The 18,958-nt window shown below is 34.6% G+C and overlaps 1 protein-coding gene across 2 annotated transcripts in view; it reads right to left on the bottom strand.

Moving 5' to 3' along the window:
* Nucleotides 1–18,958, bottom strand: part of SP4 (Sp4 transcription factor) — an 82,354-nt gene that overhangs the window by 13,774 nt on the left and 49,622 nt on the right. Inside the window, exons 5-6 of one of the 2 annotated variants that reach the window (XM_042919836.1) lie at nt 12,465–12,664; nt 4,599–4,808 (exon numbers count right to left, since the gene is read on the bottom strand). In XM_042919836.1, coding sequence (XP_042775770.1) covers nt 4,726–4,808; nt 12,465–12,664 — 283 coding nt within the window. In that variant the 3' untranslated portion in view covers nt 4,599–4,725. Of the gene's footprint in view, nt 1–4,598; nt 4,809–12,464; nt 12,665–18,958 lie in introns of those variants that run through there. The other variant, XM_042919827.1, reaches the window with a different exon arrangement.

Raw genomic sequence — 18,958 nt, 5'->3', positions numbered from 1 at the left:
CCAAATATTTTCTCAGTGTGTGTCTCGTGTTTTCATTTTCTTAACAAAATGTTTAACAGAGCAAAAGTTTTTGTCTTTATCAAGTCCAATTTATCAGTTCTTTTATGGATTGTACTTTTGGTGTTGTATTAAAAACACATTTATTTGTATGAACAGACTTTTTTATAGATACCAGGGTTTTTCTAAATAGACAACCAGGGTGTCTGCAAATAAAGACACTTAATTCTTTCATTACAATCTATATGTCTTTTCCTGCTTTAGTGTACTGGGTAGGACTTCCAGTACAATGGTGAAGAAGATTGATTAAAAAAAAAAAAAAAAAAGAAAAAGAAAAAGCAGACATCTCTGCCTTGTTCCTTATCCTATGGGTATTAGGTCCTCCATCATTAAGTAAAAACTTAACTATAAGTTTTTAACAAATACCCCTTACCTGGTTAAGGATATAACCTTTAATTCTTAAGTTTGCTGAGAGTTCTTATCAAACCAAATGCAGATTTTCCCAAATGCTTTTGGTGTATGTATTTAAGTAATCATATGATTTTTTTTCTTTCTCTTGTTAATATGGTAAATTACATTGACTGATTTTGGAATGTTCAATCAGCTTTCATTCTTGGAATAAACACAACTGACTCATGATATATTAGTCTTTTTAATATATTACTAGATGTGGTTTAATATTTTGTTGAGGATTTTGACATTTGTATTTATGAGGATACTGGTCTGTTAAGTTTTTTTCTTCTTCACTAGTAATGTCTTTCTCTGGTTTTAGTATCAAGTTAATGAAGGCCTCATAAAATACTTAAGTGTTCCCTCATTTATTTTCTAAAAATGACTGCAGAATTGGTATCATTAATTGCTTAATATAGTAGAATTTGCCAATAAGGTTTTCTTTCTGAGCCTACAGTTTTGTCAAAAGTTTTAGTTAAAATTCAATTTCTTTAATACATATGGTGCTATTCATATTATTTATTTCTTCTTGAGCAAGTATTGATCACTTGTGTGTCTTTTAAGGAGTTGATCCATTTCATCTTAGTCATCTAATTCAGAGTGTAGAATTATTCATAGCATTCCTTTACTTTTATATTGTCTGTAGGAGCTCTAATAATATCTCCCTTTTCCATTCCTGGCATTGATAAATTTTCTTGGCCAATCTGGCTAGACTTCTCAATTCTACCTTTTCAAAGAAAACTTAGCTTTGGTTTGAATGATCTTTATTAATTTTTCTATTTTCAATTTTATTTGTCCTCTTTATTGCTTCGTAACTTCCTGTTTTGGGTTTGATTCATTTGTTTTCTAGTTCTTTAAGGTACAAGCTCATTCTATTTAAGAATTATTGACTTAAAACCTTTCTTTGTTACTAATAAAAACATCCAATGCCATAAATTCCTTCCAAGTACTATTTTACCTACATCCCACAAATTTTGATATGTATTTTCATTCAACTGAAAATATTTTGTAGTATCCCTTGAGATATCCTCTTGACGCACAGGGTTAGTCAGAAACGTCTTGGTTAGTTTCCAAAATTTGAAGGTTTCCCAGGTATTTTTGTTACTGACTTACAGTTTAATTCTATTATGATCTGAGAACATACTTTGTGTGATTTCTATTCTTTTAATTTGTTAAGGTGTATATCATGGCAAAGAACATAATTTATCTTCAAGAATGCTCCATGTACTCATATATAAAATATTCTGTTGCAATTGGCTAAAGTGTTCTATGAATGTCAGTTAGTGCAATTTGACTGATAATGTTCTATATCCTTTCTACTTTTCTGTCTACTTGTAACAATTACTAAGAAAAGAGTGTCAACTCTACAAGACTAATTGTGGATTGGTCTATTTTTCCTTTTAGTTCCATCAGTTCTTGCTTCATACATTTTAGAGCTCTGTTGTTAAGTGCCTATTGTATTTAGAATTGTTATGCCTATGTGGAAAGTGAGCCATTCCATCATTAAGAAATGTCTTGTCATATCCAGTAATTTTCATTGTTCTATGAAGTCTATTTTGTCTGTATTATACATAATTATTGATTATATTTAAGTCTATCATTTTGGTATCTGTTTTCCATTTTTGTCCTGTTTTTCACTTTTGTTTTTCCCTTCTCTCCTTTCTTTTGGGTTGAGTATTATTTAGCATTCTATTTTAATTTATTCTCCTTACCCCCCACCCCCAAATCTCTGTATTTTTAGCAGCTGATAAAAGGGATTACAATATGCATATCTAACTTTTCATAACACATATACCAACTTCTAGATTTTCACAGTAAAACAAAGAAGTTTCAACCATATAGACTCTTTACCCTCTCCACTTTACACTGTATTTACCACATATATTACATTCACATACAATGAAATATACCTGTATTAAGATTTTTATTTTAAACAAACATTTTTTAAAAATTTAAGCAGAGGAATAACAGTCTGCTATATTTACCCAAGTATTTACCATTTATTTTGCTTTTTTTTTTTTTTAAATTAAATTTCTCTGGTATGATTTCCTTTCAGCCTAAAGAACTTTTAGCATTTTTTTTGAGTAGATAAATATCATAAATATTTAGCAGATAAAGATCATAAAATGTCATAAAACATGACAACAAATTCGTAGATTTTCTTCATCTGAAAATCCCTTTGTTTTGCCTTTCTTATTGAGGATACTTTCACTGGATATAAAATGCTGAGTTGGCAATTCTTTTCTTTTTCTGGCCTCCATATTCTCTGAAGAGAAATTATTCATCGTTCAAATTTCTGTTCTTCTATACACAATGTGTCATTTTTTCAGACTCCTTTCCAGATTTTTTCTTTACCTTTGATTTTTAGCAAATTGATTATCATGTATCTGGGCATGATTTCTTGTCAATTCCTGTTTGGAATTCAAGAAGCATCTTAAATCTATAATTTACACCTAATAATGGCTGAAGTCCCAGTTCGTTATTTTGTCAAAGATTTTTCTACATCACACTTTTCCTCCTCTCCTTCTGGAACTCCAATGACAACCAACTTTGTAAGTTCCACAAGTCCCTGAGACCTAGTTCATGTTTTTCCCCTGATCTTTTTTCTTTTCTGTTCTTTACACTGTATAATTTCTAGTGAACTATCTTCAACTTCAGTGACTCTTCTCTGTTATCTCTATTTGCTGTTGAGCACATATAATGAATTTTTAACTTTGCATAATGCATTTTTTTTTCAGTTCCAAAATTACCATTTAGTTCTTTTTTAGAGTTTCAATTTTGCTTCTGAAAACTTCTGCCTTTCTTTTTATTTCAAACATGTCTACCTTTAGTCCACGAATGATGGTTATAATAGCTGCTTTAAAGTCACTGATAATTCCAACACGTGGATCATCTTGACACAGTCACAAAGTCACAAAGTCAACTTTACTTGAGTCACAGTATGTTGAATAATTTTCGGTTGTATCCCAGACATTTTGGGTATTATGTTGTGGTGACTTTGCATCCTGTTAAAGAATCCTCTGGGGAATGTTAAGTTTTTGTTTTTGTTTTAGTAGGCAACTGACCTATCTGGTTTCAGACTAGTTCTATCTTGCCCTCTTTACGGGTTCCCATATTAAATCATTTTCAAAGACTTTGTTATGTTTAGGTCTGCTCAGCACATTCTGGCAATCAGGTAGTGGTTTATAAGACAGTTCACTTCTTGAAGCATTTGTTATGGTTCTTTGGGTCTATTCTGTGCATGTGCAGCTCACGGGTGAGCCCAGAATTTATTCTGTTCCATACATGAAATTAGGGAATCACCTTTCACAGATCTCTCCAAAATTTCCCTCATACTTTCCAACTGATATCCCTTCTTCTTGGTTCCTCCTGCCAGAAAGCCAGAATTCTTGAGGCATCCTACACTATTCTGTACATACACAATAGTGTCAGGGCCTTCAGATTAAAACAGCAATGGAGTAAAATAATAGTGACCCTCCTCATATTCAATAGAAACCAAGGGCCCCATTTCTGGGTTTCTTTGGACAGAGATGGCAGGTATTTTCTCAGGTTTTCAGGTCTCTGCTGCCACTACTGCAGCACAACCTACAAACACAGTTGGCCTCAGGGTAGAGAGGCCTCTCTTCTCAGTTCTCAGGCTGGATGTATATGGTGTTTGCTATGTATTACAGCTATTCAGTGCCCACAGGGTCATTGCTAGGAGACAAAGGAGGAAAAATTCCTGTGAAACTCACTTGTGTTATGCAATGCTATATAAGTTTTGATTTTATCAAATTTCTACAGACTAGAATACAGACTATTAAGGAAGAAGATATATCTAGAAGAGAGCCCATCTGTCTTCTATAGAATTGTGTAGAAATATTGGACTCAAAACAGTGAGAGGGAAACATGGAACATAAAAGAGTAAATTAAAGTCTGTACATGGATCATTAATCCTACTATCAAAAAATTGGGTCAAAACATTTGATGATTTTTATCTACAGAAATGTGCCCCCATAAATGACTCTTAAATATAGAGAACAAACAGAGGGTTGCTGGAGGGGTTGTAGGAGGAGGCAAATGGTCTAAATGGGTAAAAAGGGCATCCTAAATTCATTGTTGCACCATATGCTAACTAACTTGGATGTAAATTAAACAATAAATTAAAAAAAAAAAAAAAAAAAAAGAAATGTTGCCCCACAGTACATTACAGTATTTTGGTAATTAGGTATCTTGCATTATAACACAGTATCCCTGCCCAGTTGCCTAAAATGAAAGCCACCAGTTCATAAAACTTCCTTAATCCTTCATTCCAACATAGTTACCAATCACCATCATCAACTTGAATAAAGGCCAAGGACCACTGGACAATTCAGGAAAGCCTATAACATGGGAAAAAGCAAGGTACAGACCAAAAAAAAAAAAAAAAAAAAAAATTACCTTGGAGGAAACATAAATATTAAAAAAAATACTTAGCTGGAAAACTCAGATTTTCAGCAAACTCCTGCATCCATACAATGAGAAGAGTATGCTACAAAAAAGAAACAGTAGAAAAGCACTCTTGGAAGAAAAAAAATCAGAAGACATATCTGAGTATAAACTTAAGAAATCACACAGGAAATTAAAAGGTAAAAAAAAAAGCTGTAAGATGTTAAAAAAAAAATCAATGTAGAGGCATCCCACTTAGACAAAGTAAGACTGCAAAAAGAATAGAGAATAAAAAAGGGAAAATGAGAGAAAAGGTAGAAAGGGGATGAAGGTGAACCCTGAGTGGAAAAGTCCAACAGGTTTGCACAATAAATGAAAAACTATGCAAACATACATAATTATGCAATTAAAAAAACAAAGATTAAAAGAGGCCCTTGCAGTTAAAAAAACAAGACAAAACAAAAGAATGGGGGCATGTCAAAAAGGATAGAGGCAGCAATCTAAAACAACTTCCAACTGGCCAAAGATGGAACAATGTGAGCCAGAAAATAATGACAATATTGTATTATAACCCACAAAATAAAATAAATACTCATGAGTCCATGCTGGATTACAAATAAACAAATAATTGGGGAAGAAGGTATAAATCTTCCTTGTATAAGAATCAAAACTAAAAACTGGAGAAGCAAAAAAGGGAAATAAAAAATGACCTTTAACACAATAAAGTAATTGCTGCAGGCAAGAAACAATGAGGAATACTAAAAGGGAAACAGGATTTTCTTTACAGAGAAACAGGATAATTGCATAGACTTGAAGAATACGACCTTCCCCCTGCCCTACCCCCTCTCGAGAAATATTTACTAATTACAGTGGTTGTTTTACAGTACATCCAAAAATTCTTTGTCACTCGTCCCTCCAAGAGGTAGAGTTTACTTCACCGCCCCTTTAGTGTAGACCAGACTTAGTAACTTGCTTCCAATAAACAGTGTATGGAAAGAAGAAACAACTTCACAGTGGAGCTACCTGGCATACAAGATCTTAACCAATTCACCAACAATAAGATACACGGACATCGTGTACTTCCTGATGCAATGCGATGAAGAAGGGCAACGATACCTGTGATATTCTTCCCAACAACAATTCGTAACCTCACTCTAATCATGAGAAAATACCAGACAAACACAAATTGAGGGATATTCTACAAAATACCTAACTTTCAAAAGTGTCAAGGTGAGCCAAAAAAAAAAAAAAAAGTACATCAATAAAAAAAAGAGTAAGGAAATTTCAGATTACAGGAGACTAAAGAGCCACGACAAATAAATAGAATGTGGTGTTATGGATTGAATCCAGGAACAGAAAAGGTATCAGTTGTGGAAAAGTCTGTAATTTAATTACTAGTATTATACCAATATCAACTTCTTAGTCTTCATAAATTACAGGAATATGGAAGAGGTTAGCATTAGAGGAAGCTGGGTGAAAGGGATGTAAGAACTCTCTATGCTATCTTCACAACTTCTTCTGTAAAACTATTTCAGGGTAAAAATTATAAGTAAATAAGAAAACAAGCTTTTAAAAGCTGACAGGGGAAATTAGGTCACCTACAAAAAAGGAAGAGAAGAATAACAATGGACTTCATATTAATAAAACAAATGCAAGAAAATGATAGAGCAGTGCCACTAATGTTTTAAGTATCATTTTCAACCTACAATTCTGTTATATTAGCCAAGCCATCTATTAACTGGGAAAGCAATATAAAGACATTTTCAGACAGGGGTCCAGGATGGCTCAGTCGGCTGAGGATCTGACTTGATTTTGGCTCAGATCACGATCTCATGGTTGTGGGATCATGGCCCCACATTAGGCTCTGAGCTGAGCGTGCAACCTATTTGAAATTCTCTTCCTCCCTATCCCTCCTCTGCTTGTGCGCACATGCGAGGTCTCTCTCAAAAACTTTTTTTTTTTTTTAATGAAGAAAGACATTTTCAGACAAATTTACTTCCTAGAGCTTTACTGTAGGAAGCATTTCAGAATGTTTTCTGGCAATCAAGTAAACTAAGAAAAATGAAGAGAGGAGATCTTGAGAACACTGGATCAAAACCAGTATAGCAGGGAAGAAAAGTCTCAAAATTATCGCGTGCAGCAACCTTACAGAAGAATCCGACTGATTAGAAAGCTGGAACCTCCAAGTGAAAGGATAAATTGGATGGAATTAATACTATTTTTGAAAAGGCTAAATAACAAAAGGAGGTGATAAAGTTAGCCAATGCAAGGGTAAAAAAAGGAATTTAGACACTTGAAGAAAAAAACAGGAAAAGATATATAATCAGACTCATCACATCACAGTCATAACATTATTATTTATTGGTTTTCTACTTTAAGAACTAAGCTACAAAAAAACGGCAACAGTGCTTATTTAAGAGAAAGTAAACATTTTAACATGAAGAAAAAGAGAAGAGAAATAGGTAAGAGAAGTTAAGAGGTAAATGCTAGTATCTCTAACACAGGGTGGTTAAGTCAAGAGACAGTGTCAGGCCGGCACTCAGTTAAAAAAAACCTGAATGTCAAAAGATGATGTAAAGTGAGGTAATTTCTTAACTCTTAATGTAAGAAGTCAAGAGATAGTGCCTAATATTGACAGATCAATAACAACATAAGCATATTATTTAGATATACAACAACCATCAGAAGAAGAATAAAAATGTAAGAAGAGTTAACAAGACTAAATACAGTCCTTTCGGGGTCAGAACAGGGGATGTGGCAAAGATTCCCCTTAAATGTTTGTAAATGATATATCTGATAAGGGGGTTAACATCCAAAATATATAAGGAACTCCTACAACTCAACACCAAAAAAAAAAACAAAAAAAAAACCTGATTAATAAATGGGCAGAGAACCAGAAAAGACATTTTTCCAAAGAAGACATAGAGATGGACAACAGATAACATGAAAAGATGCTCAACATCACTAATTGTCAAGGAAATACAAATCAAAACTCCAATGAGCTATCACCTCACAACTGTCAGAATGACTAATATCAAAAAGACAAAAAAATAATTGTTATGAGGATGGAGGAAAAAGGGAACTGTTGCTGGGAATATAAATTGGTGTTAAGCACTGTAAAAAATAATATGAAGGTTCCTTAACAAATTAAAATAGAAATACCATACAATCCAGTAATTGCACTTCTGGGAAGAAAAAGAACACTAATTTGAAAAGACATACACACTCCTATGCCAAGATCTGAAAGCAACTCAAGTGACCACTGATAAACAAAGAGGATATGGTATATACTGACAATAGAATATTACTCAGCCATAAAATAAGAAAGAAATTCTGCCATTTATAAAAGATGGATGAAACTAGACGGTATTATGCTAAGTGAAGTAAGTCTGATCAAAGACAAAATACCATATGATTTCACTTATGTGTGGAATCCAAAAAACGAAACAAATGAACAAGCAAAACAAAACAGAAACAGACTCATAAATCCAGACAGCAAACTGGCAGTTGCCCGAAGGGAATGAGATAGAGAGATGGGCTTAAATGAAGGGGATTAAAAGGTACAAACTTACAATTATAAAATAAAAAGTCATAGGGATGTAAAGTAAAGCACAGAGAATATAGTCATAATCTTATACAGTGACAGATGGTAACCACTTACTATGGTAAGCATTTCATAATGTATACAAGTGTCAAATCACTATGTTGTACACCTGAAACTAATGTGTCAACTATCCTTCAAGTAAAGATAATTTTAAAAAAATCCCCTTAACATTGTAACCTCTTTTACAATTTAACTTTTTTTTTAATATTTTTTGAAGTAAGCTCTATGCCAGGCATGGGGCTTGAACTCATGACCCTGAGATCAAGAGTCAAGTGCTCTACCAACTGAGCCACCATGGTAACCCTATGACTTGATTTTTAAATACCATATACATGTGACATTTGGAAATTAAAAAGGGGTGCCTGGGTGGCTCACCCAGGTTAAGCATCTGACTTCACCTCAGGTAATGATCTCACGGTTTGTGAGTTCAAGCCCTGCATCATGCTCTGTGCTGACAGCTCAGAGCCCGGAGCTTGCTTTGGATTCTGGGTCTCCCTCTCTCTCTGCCCCTCTCCCACTCATAAATAATAATAAATGAGCAAGCTTTAAAAAAAAAAAAAATTCCCAAAAAAGCAAAAATAATTGGCACTATTTTCAGCAGTAAATAAAAATAACTCATATATTCATTTATAGTAAGGTACTGAATTTCTACTTAGTGTAGTGGTTGCCCCTTAAGAAAAAAATAGTTCAACAATTTTGTGCATGATGTATTGAAGATGTTCGAAACACTGAAAGTAAGCTTAAAATACATTCAATTCTGATTATTCAGGCTAGTAGGTTACAATGGTACTAATAGTTAAAAAAAAAAAGAAAATATGCCTCCAAATCATTAGTAATTTGGTTTTGAAGTATATGTGTATTTAAGTCCTTGAATAAATTTGTTTTGTATATCTGTATGAATGTGGATATGTGAGACAAGACTTTAGACTTGACAAGACTTTCTCAAATAAAATGATGAAATCACAATGTGCAGTTCCAAATTCAAAGAAAGCGGCAATTTTTCTTGGCTTCTCTAACTTGTCCCACTGCTAATCCACAGCGGAAACATTGCATCCTGTCATACTGACATAAATGGCAGAGCACTTTTTTAAAAAAGACATCAACACTATTATGGGATTAATCACACCATATTTGCCAATATCAATGGTGAGGTGGCACTATTAAAAGTCCTAATGCAGGAGCGCATGGGTGGCTCAGCCGGTTAAGTGTGTGACTTTGGCTCAGGTCATGACCTCACTGTTTGTGGGTTTGAGCCCTACACTGGGCTCAGATTGTGTCTCCCCCTCTCTCTTGCCCCTCCCCTGCTCACATTCTGTCTGTCTGTCTCTTTCTCTCTCTCACAGAAATAAACATTAAAAATTTTTTAAAAAATTAAAAAAAAAATCCTAATGCAATACCATATGGAAACCTTTAAAAACTTTTTTCAAACTATGCTAACTCAGGGACTCAGCCAGTATTACTAAGACTCTGCCTACTAATTTATGTACATATCAAACTAAGTAACTTTATCACTTTTAAATTTAACTATTTTTTCTTCTCTGACACTATTTTCTAATCCATAAAATGGAGCTAATTTCTATCTCAGTGTTACTGTTAGAATCAAATGAGATAATTTATTTCAAACATGTGATGTATGGTAGCTGATCAATACATCCCAATTCTATTTCCTCTTTTGTCCCACATGTACCTTGGTACAAGTTAAAGGTTAGTCTAATTTGAAAATTTATCCAAATTACTAATTTATTCAACAATTAAATACTGAAACCCAGATGTATACAGGCATTCTAAGTAGAGAGGGTGGTTGTTCTATGCAAAACTTAGAAAAAGAAGATGAAACTTACACGAAAACTTTAAAACCATTAGAAGAAAATATTTTTAAAAACTTTATGATCTTGGGATAGGAGAGGATTTCATTCAAAATAAAAAAAGGAGGGGTGCCTGGGTGGCTCAGTTGGTTAAGTGTCTGACTCTTGATTTCAGCTCAGGTCATGATCTATCTCCCAGTTCATGAGATTGAACCCCATGTCTACCTCTGCGCTGGCAGCATGGAGCCTGCTTGGGATTTGCTCTTTCTACCTCTCTTCCGCTTATGCGCGTGCTCTTTCTTGCTCCCTCTCTCTCAAAATAAATAAACGTTTAAAAAAAATAAGAAAAGCAAAGGACAAAAGAAAAAACATATTTGACTAAAAAATGTAAAACTTCCATGTGACAAAAAATAGCAAGAAGTTCAAATACTAGCAATATAGGGGGAAATTACAACACATAAATCAGTAAGAAAAAGAAAAACAACCCAAAAGAAAAGTGAGCAAGGAAATAAATAATCAACAGAAAATGAAATATAAATGATCAATCAACAAGAAAAGATGCTCAATCTCATGGATAACCGGGAAAACTGCTACTTAAAAAAATAAGGAAACCAGGGACACTTGGGTGCTTGGTTGGTTAAGCGTACGACATCGGCTCAGGTCATGATCTCACGGTTCGTGGGTTCAAGCCCCGCGTCAGGCTCTGTGCTGACAGCTCAGAGCCTGGAGCCTGCTTTGGATTCTGTGTCTCCCTCTCTCTCTACCTCTCCCCTGCTCGTGCTCTGTCTCTCTCTCTCTCTGTCTCACTCAAAATTAAAAAAATAAATAAATAAAATAAGGAAACCATTTTAGATATACAAAAATTTTCTTTTTTTTAAAGCAATAAGCATGTTTTTATTTATTTATTTTTTAAAGTACGCTTCACAGCCAACATGGGGCTTGAACTCACAATCCTGAGATAAAGAGTCACATGCTCTACCAAGTAAGCCAGCCAGATGCCACAAACTGACAAAAATTTTCAAAAGTCAACACCAGTCAGTACTGGTGAACACACAGCAAGCGGAAACTCTCAGTCACTGCTAGTGAAATAGAAATGGTTACCAGCCACTTGAGAGATTCTTTGGCACTTATTTAGCAAAACACATTAAATTCTCTGTGATCCAAAAATTCTATTTGGCACACATGTTCACTGTATGTTCACAGTAGCAAAGTTCATGATAGTAAAAAAAAACTAATGATAATTTAAGCAGCACAAGGAATGGATAAACAGTATGGCAGTCATATAACAAAATACTACATAGCAAACATGTATACATACATTTGTATGTACACATATGAACTTGGATAGACCTCAAGACATAATGATAAATGAAATTATGATACTGTATCATTTATGTGAAATTTCACAACACACAAAACAGTATTTTACATACACATGCATGAATAATATATGCAAGAGTATTAAAACTGTACTAAAAACCTACATTTTAAATGCATGGGGGCTGTTGTCTTTGAGAGGACAAAGACGATGTCAACTTTGTAGGATTTGTTTTATTAAAAAATAACAAATATAACATCAACAGCTGTCAATTCTGAGAGGCGTATATTTGTTATATTATTCTTGATACTTTAGTCAATTTTCTAAATTGTAAAAAAACCAAAAACTAATAAAGGTCACCAATAAGATCAGAATTCAACTCTCTTCACCTATGTAAATACTGACGAAAAATAATGTATGTGAATTCAACATGCTAAGAATACAACAGGTTAAGTAAACGGAATATATTCCTTGTTATGTAATTACTCTAGTAAACCTCACAAAAAGTGGAATAAAACGTATCCTGGAAATGAGGTAACGATTTTGATCTTTTTTTTTTTTTTTAACATTTATTTTTGAGACAGAGAGAGACAGAGCATGTACGGGAGAGGGTCAGAGAGAGAGGGAGACACAGAATCCGAAGCAGGCTCCAGGCTCTGAGCTGTCAGCACAGAGCCCGACGTGGGGCTCAAACTCACAGACTGTGAGATCATGACCCGAGCTGAAGTCGGACGCTTAACCGACTGAGCCACTCAAGTGACCCACGAATTTTGATCTTAAACAACTTTCATAAAATCAGTAAAGTGAATTGTCTTTAATTTGCATATTTCCAATTTTCATCTAAGCATTAAAAACGTACAAACCCTGCAATAAACCAACTAACCTGTATGGGTTCTTCTATGTCTCTGGAGTTCATCACTCCTTGTGAATCTTTTGCCACAAAACATCCAGTTGCATACAAAAGGTCTTTCTCCAGTATGCCAGCGAAGATGTGCTCGTAGGTGAGATGTTTTGCCATAAACTTTTCCACATCCTTCAATATGACAAATATGCTGTTTCTTTTTTCCTGGTTCATTACTGCCTCTAACAAAAACAAAAACCAAACATTAATTATACTCTTAGACACCAAGCTTATAATTACAGAAAAACAAAAGGGAATTAAAGTTCTTAAATGATACACTTCTGAATGGGTTTTTAAAATCATGCCACAATTGTAGTTAAAATCAGAAAAATTCTAATCAAAAAAGGGTTATGTATGAAACTCAAAACTGTTATGAAAACATGTTAACCTCAGAGAGTTCGTGTTCTACCACGGACTTCATGTTCCTTCCCTAACAGCCTCTTCCCTTTGGAAAAAATCTCTAAGCTTTTCAAGACACTTGAAAATTCTTCTCAAATACCAAAAAAATGGTAATCTCCATTTAAAAGTGTACGGTTCAGAGTTTAACTCCCAGTAGGAAAGAAAGCATGAAGAGCTCCATTGGCCTAGTCCCTAGTGAAACCAGTGAAAAGTATGAAAACAAAACAAATATGTACAGTTCCTGGAAATGGCTCTATGAACATATAGCAGATAAATAAATACTCAAGAAAATTAAGAGTTGGTAAGAAGAGTGAGAGCCTATGGTATTTGAACCAAGACCCAGCCCTCTCTCCCAATTTCCTATCACTTCCCTTGACACATAAACACTGCAGATGGGCGCAGCCAAGAACAGGGTTCCCTTTTCACATCTCCTAGTTTGAGCTTATCTCCCTAGGAAGGGGCAAGAGGTCAGCATTTCTTATTCCACCCCCAATTACCTGCTGCTGAGGCTAAGTTTCAGGCAAGTGTGACTGACAGGTAGGGAACTCTCTTCTACCCAAACCCAACTCCTGAGACCTTGGCTCTACCTTGGATAGGGCACAGTGAAAATACTGCAGTCCAGTCACCTTTGACTCAGCTCCTTTGTAGTGCATACATCAGAACTTCCAAGCCAGCAGAGGCAAGTCAAGAAAGCCTGAGGCCATTGCTGCTGCCCTGCCACCAAGCATTTAGCTCTCAGATCAGGGATGCCACTCAGAAAGAAATGTGCCACTATCCCAACCCTATGTTCAGGAGCCATGACAAAGAGATGTTGGCCAGAGAGAGCACAGCATGTAACAGAATTCCAAATCTCTTCCCAAGGAACTGAATTCATTTGCAAACAAAGTGTGGAAAAACTTCAGCGTATGGGTGCTCTTAAAATCAGTGGAGGCGGTTGCAAAATGAAGTTGGGAGGGGACTAATAGATACAATGGAGAAATAGGCAAAACTATGCTCACTAGGCTGACTGAAAGAAGGGAGGGAAGAGGCAGCTGGGAGTAGCCCTACAGAGTCATAAATCTCAAAGCGCAGGCCTGTTGATCTAGTCCTTTAAAAAAAAAATCTGATTGGATCACTTTGTAGAGCAATATACATTTCAGGGCTTTGAAAACAATAGAGCAATCAGTGGACAATTAGTGGAGTTTAACAACTGGGTGTGGTTAGGGACAGGACACTAAAGATCTCTGCCCAAACCACTGTCCTCCAGGGTCACTGTAAGCATACCGAATTTTGCATCCACTGAGGAGCAACATACTTCATGGCGACAGTGAGCAACATGCTTCATGGCGAGTTAAGGGAAGTTCACCAAAATAATCCAGCCAGTCACTAAATAAGCAAGCAAACAACAATAAACCAGGGGTGGGGGGGGGGGGGGGTGGGGGGGCAGTACTAAGAGTTGCTACAATGTATTATCTAAACCATCCAGTTTCCAACAAAAAATCTAAGACATGCCAAAAATAAAACAGAGGAATATGACCCTTCACTAAAAAAAAAAAAAAAAAAAAAAAACAGGCAAGTGAAACTGGGAGAGCAGATTTAACAAGACTTCAAAGTAGCCATTTATAAATATGTTTAAAGAACTAAAGGACACCATGATTAAAGAAGCAAAGCAAGATATAATGACAATGTCACATCAAATAAAGAATATCAATGAAGAGTTACAAATGGTTAAAAAAACTACCAAGAGGAAATTGTGGAAATGAGAAGTACAACTGAAATGAAAAATTCACTAGAGGGACTCAAAAAAGGGAAGGAAGAGTAAAATTGAAGGTAGATCAATAGAGACGATGTAACTTAAAAAGAGACAAGAAAAGAAAGGAAAATGAACAGAGTGTCTGAGAAATGTGGGACATCCAAGTATCGGTGAGGGAAGGAACGGGGAGGACAGGGGAGGGGAAAGGAGGAGGAGGAGGGAGAGAAGGAGAGAGAGAAAAAGTGCCACAGAAAAAATATTCAAAGAAATAATGACTGCAAACTTAATTAATTACTCAAAAACATGAATCTACACATGCAATAAGCTCAACAAACTCCAAGCAGGCTAACTGCACAGATCCACAAATAGACACCTTATGTACTAAAAAATCCTGAAATCCAAAGACAGGACAAAATCCCGAAAGCGGCAAGGGAAAAATAACTCCTCACTTACAAGGGAACTGCAGTAAGAATAAGAACTTGCTTCTCAGCAGAACAATGGAGCTTAGAAGGCAGGGTGAAAACATATTCAAAGTACTCAAAGGAAACAACTCAAACAAGACTCTATCTAGCAAAACTACCTTTCAGAAATGAAACAAAGATATTCCTGGATACACAAACACAGAGAATTTGTTTTGAGCAGACCTCCTTTGCAAGAAATAGTAAAGGAAGATCTTCAGGTTGAATCAACTGGATGCAGAAAGTAATTACACAATTAAGATGCACACAAACAAGCAAGAGATCACCAGCAAAGGTAATTATGTAATTACAAAGGACAGTGTAAGTGCGTATTTCTTGTCTTACCTGATTTGAAAAGTAATTTTAAAAACACTACGTGTAAAATGTATTGTTAAAGGCCACAACATTACAGAAATGTAATATATTTAATATATTTGCCATTAACAGCACAAAGCAGGGAGGTAGGAGCAAAGCTCGACTGGGCTAAGAAAATGATGCCAGAAAGGAACTCAAACATCCAGAACAGAGAACTACTGATAAAGTTAACATAGCAAAAGTTAGATATGCTTGCTCATCTTCTCTCAATTTCTTTACAAGACATTATATAAAGTAATAATAATGTATATTGGGTTTGTAACACAGATGGATAATATATATAATAACATCACAAAAAGAAGTAAGCTATAAAGAGAGAACATTTCTGTAATTCACTGGGATTAAGTTACTATAAATCTTAAACTGATAATGATCAATATGTATATGATAAGGCCCAGAGCAAGTACTATGGAAATAACTCAAAATAATATAAGTGAAAAAATTATTAACAAAATTAAAGTGCTATAGGGATGGCTGTGTGGCTAAGTTGGTTAGGCATCTGACTTCGGCTCAGGTCATGATCTCCCAATTTGGGAGTCTGAACAGCTTAGAGCCTGAAGCCTGCTTTGGATTCTGTGTCTCCCTCTCTCTCTGCCCCTTCCCCACACATGCTCTGTCTCTCTGTCAAAAATAATTAAACAATAAAAAATTTTTTTAATAAGTAAAAAAATAAAGTGCTATATTATATTCACTTAATGAAAAAGAGAGTAACAAAGGAGGAAAAAAGACATGACACACACAAAAACAAGCAAACTGAAAGACAAATTCAACCATATTAATAACATCAAATGCAAATGGATTACACACTCCACTCAAAAGACAGATTTTGTCACAGTGAATTAAAGAAAAAACAAAAAAAACACTAAGATCCAAACTACATGCTGTCTACAGTGACATAGGTCACATTCAAAGACTGAAAGATACAGGGAGATTAAAGTAAAAAAGATGGAAAAAGGTATGCAAACAACCACCACAAGAAAGCTGGAGTGGCTGTACTAATAATACAAGACAAAATAAACTTTAAAAACAAATGTTATTGAAGACAAAGGGGGAAATTTTATAGGGCTAAATGGGTCAATCCATCAGGAACATATAACAATTATAAACATACGTGTACTTAGAGTAACAAGAGAACACCTAAACAGATGAAGTAAACTGACAGAAATGAAGGGAGAAAGAGACAATTCAACAGTAACAGTTGGAGATGTCAATACTCTATTTGCAATGATAACTTCATAAAACAATTAAGCAGAAGAGCAACAAGGAAAGAGAACACTTGATAAACTTGACCTAACAAATATCCATAAAACACTCCACTAAACAGCAGCAAAATATACATTCTTCTCAAGTGAACATGTAATGTTCTCCAAGATAAATCATATGGCTAGGCCATGAAACAAACCTCAACAGAAGACAGAAGTAATGCAAAGTATGTTTTCTGACCACAATGACATAAAACTAGAAATTATAGCAGGAAATTGGAAAATTCACAAATACCTAGAAATTAAATAATACACTTCTAAATAACCAGTGGGTCAAAGAAGAAATCGAAAGGGAAAGCAGGAAAAAGCCCGAGATGAATGAAGATACAACATAACCAAATTTAAGGGATACATGTAAAGCAATGCTTAAGAGAGAATTTTTTAATTTTAGAATTTATTTATTGGACAGAAAGAGAGTACACACATGTGCACAAGCTCACGTGAGCAGGGGAGGGGTGGAGAAAGAGGGAGAGAGAGAATCCCAAGCAGGCTCCACCCTTTGAGTGCAGAGCCCAACTCTGGGCTTGATCTCCTTAACTCCAAGATCTTGACCTGAACCAAAATCCAGAGTCAGACACTTAACTGACCTGAGCCACATAGGCACCCCAGAGAGAAATTTTTAGCTGTAAATGCCGACATCAAAAAATATCTTAAATCAATAACCTAACCTTCCATCTTAAGACAACGGAAAAAGCAAATTAAATCTAAAATAAAGCAAACAAAAGGAAGGAAATAATAAAAAATAGAGCAGGAACTAATGAAATAAAGAATACGAAAACAACAGGGAAAAAAAAAATCAATAAAACCAAAAGCTGATGTGACTTGACTTTTGAAAAGGTCAACAAAATTGAACAAGCCTTAAGGTAGACTGACCAAGAAAAAAAGAAAAGACTCAAATTACTAGAATCTGAAATGAAAGAGGACATCATTACCAACCTTACAGAAATAAAAAGGATTATACAAGAATACCAAGAATAACTGTATGCCAATTACTTAAATAACTTAGATGAGATGGACAAATTCCCAAAAAGACATTAAGTACCAAAAAGTGATTCAAGAACAATCAATCAGAAAAACCCTTAAAAGCAAACAGATAAATTAGATGAATTAGTAGTCAAAAAATACCCATAAGAAAAATACCCACAAGCCTAGGACTTAGTTTCACTGATAAATTCTACAAAACAGCTAAAGAATTATTCTTCACAAACAGTTCTTCACAAACTTTTTCAAAAATAAACTGGAGGAAACACTTCCCGAATCATTCTATGAGCCCAATATTATCCTTTCCAAAAGCAAAGACATTAAAAAAAACTACAGACCAATATCTCTCACGAACACAGATGCAGAACTTAACAAAATACTAGTAAACTAAATATAACTGTGCATGTGTGTGTGTGTGTGTGTGTGTGTGTATAAAATTACATACCATGACTAAGTTTGGTTTATTCCACAAATGCAAAAGTACTTTAACATCTGACAATCAATTAATACCAATAGAAAAAAGATAGAAACTACATGATCATCTCAACAGATACACAGAAGCATCTGAAAAATCCAACGTCCTTTCATGACAAAAACAAAATGAAGTAGGGATAGAAGGGAGCTTGCTTAATTAAAGGCATATATGAGAAAGCTCAGAGCTAGCAACATACTTAATGGTGAAACACTTAAGATCAGGAACAAAACAAAGATGTCCACTTTTGCTACTTATATTCAACATTATACTGTAGATTCTGGATGGAACAATTAGGTTAGAAAAAGAAATAAAAGTCATCAAGACTGGAAAGAATGAAGGAAAACTATATCTTTTTGCAGATTACATGATCTTACATATAGAAAAACCCTAATGAATCCACTAAAAAAAAAAAAAAAAACTATTAGAACTAATAAAAAGAGTTCAGTAAGGTTACAGATACAAGATTAATACACAAAAATTAATTGTGTTTGTATACACTTGCAATGAAAAATAAAGAAAAAGATCCATTTATAATAGCATCAAAAAGAATAAAATACTTAGGAATAAATTTAACAAAGAAGTACAAAACTTATACTCTGAAAACTACAAAATAGTGTCAAAAGAAATCAGAGAAGATCTCAAACAAACTGACAAGCTGACTGATTCTAAAATTCACATGGAATTGCAAGTGTCTCTGTACAATCAAAACAATACTGATAAAGAATAACAAAGAGAACACATAGTGCCCGATTTCAAAAGTTCAGAGGACAAAGTAATCAAGACTGTGTGGTAGA

The sequence above is a fragment of the Panthera leo genome, chromosome A2, assembly GCF_018350215.1.
Source record: "Panthera leo isolate Ple1 chromosome A2, P.leo_Ple1_pat1.1, whole genome shotgun sequence".
NCBI classification, from domain to species: Eukaryota; Metazoa; Chordata; class Mammalia; order Carnivora; family Felidae; genus Panthera; species Panthera leo.
Note: the sequence above shows the minus strand (reverse complement) of the source record. Positions and strands in the feature narration are given on the sequence as shown.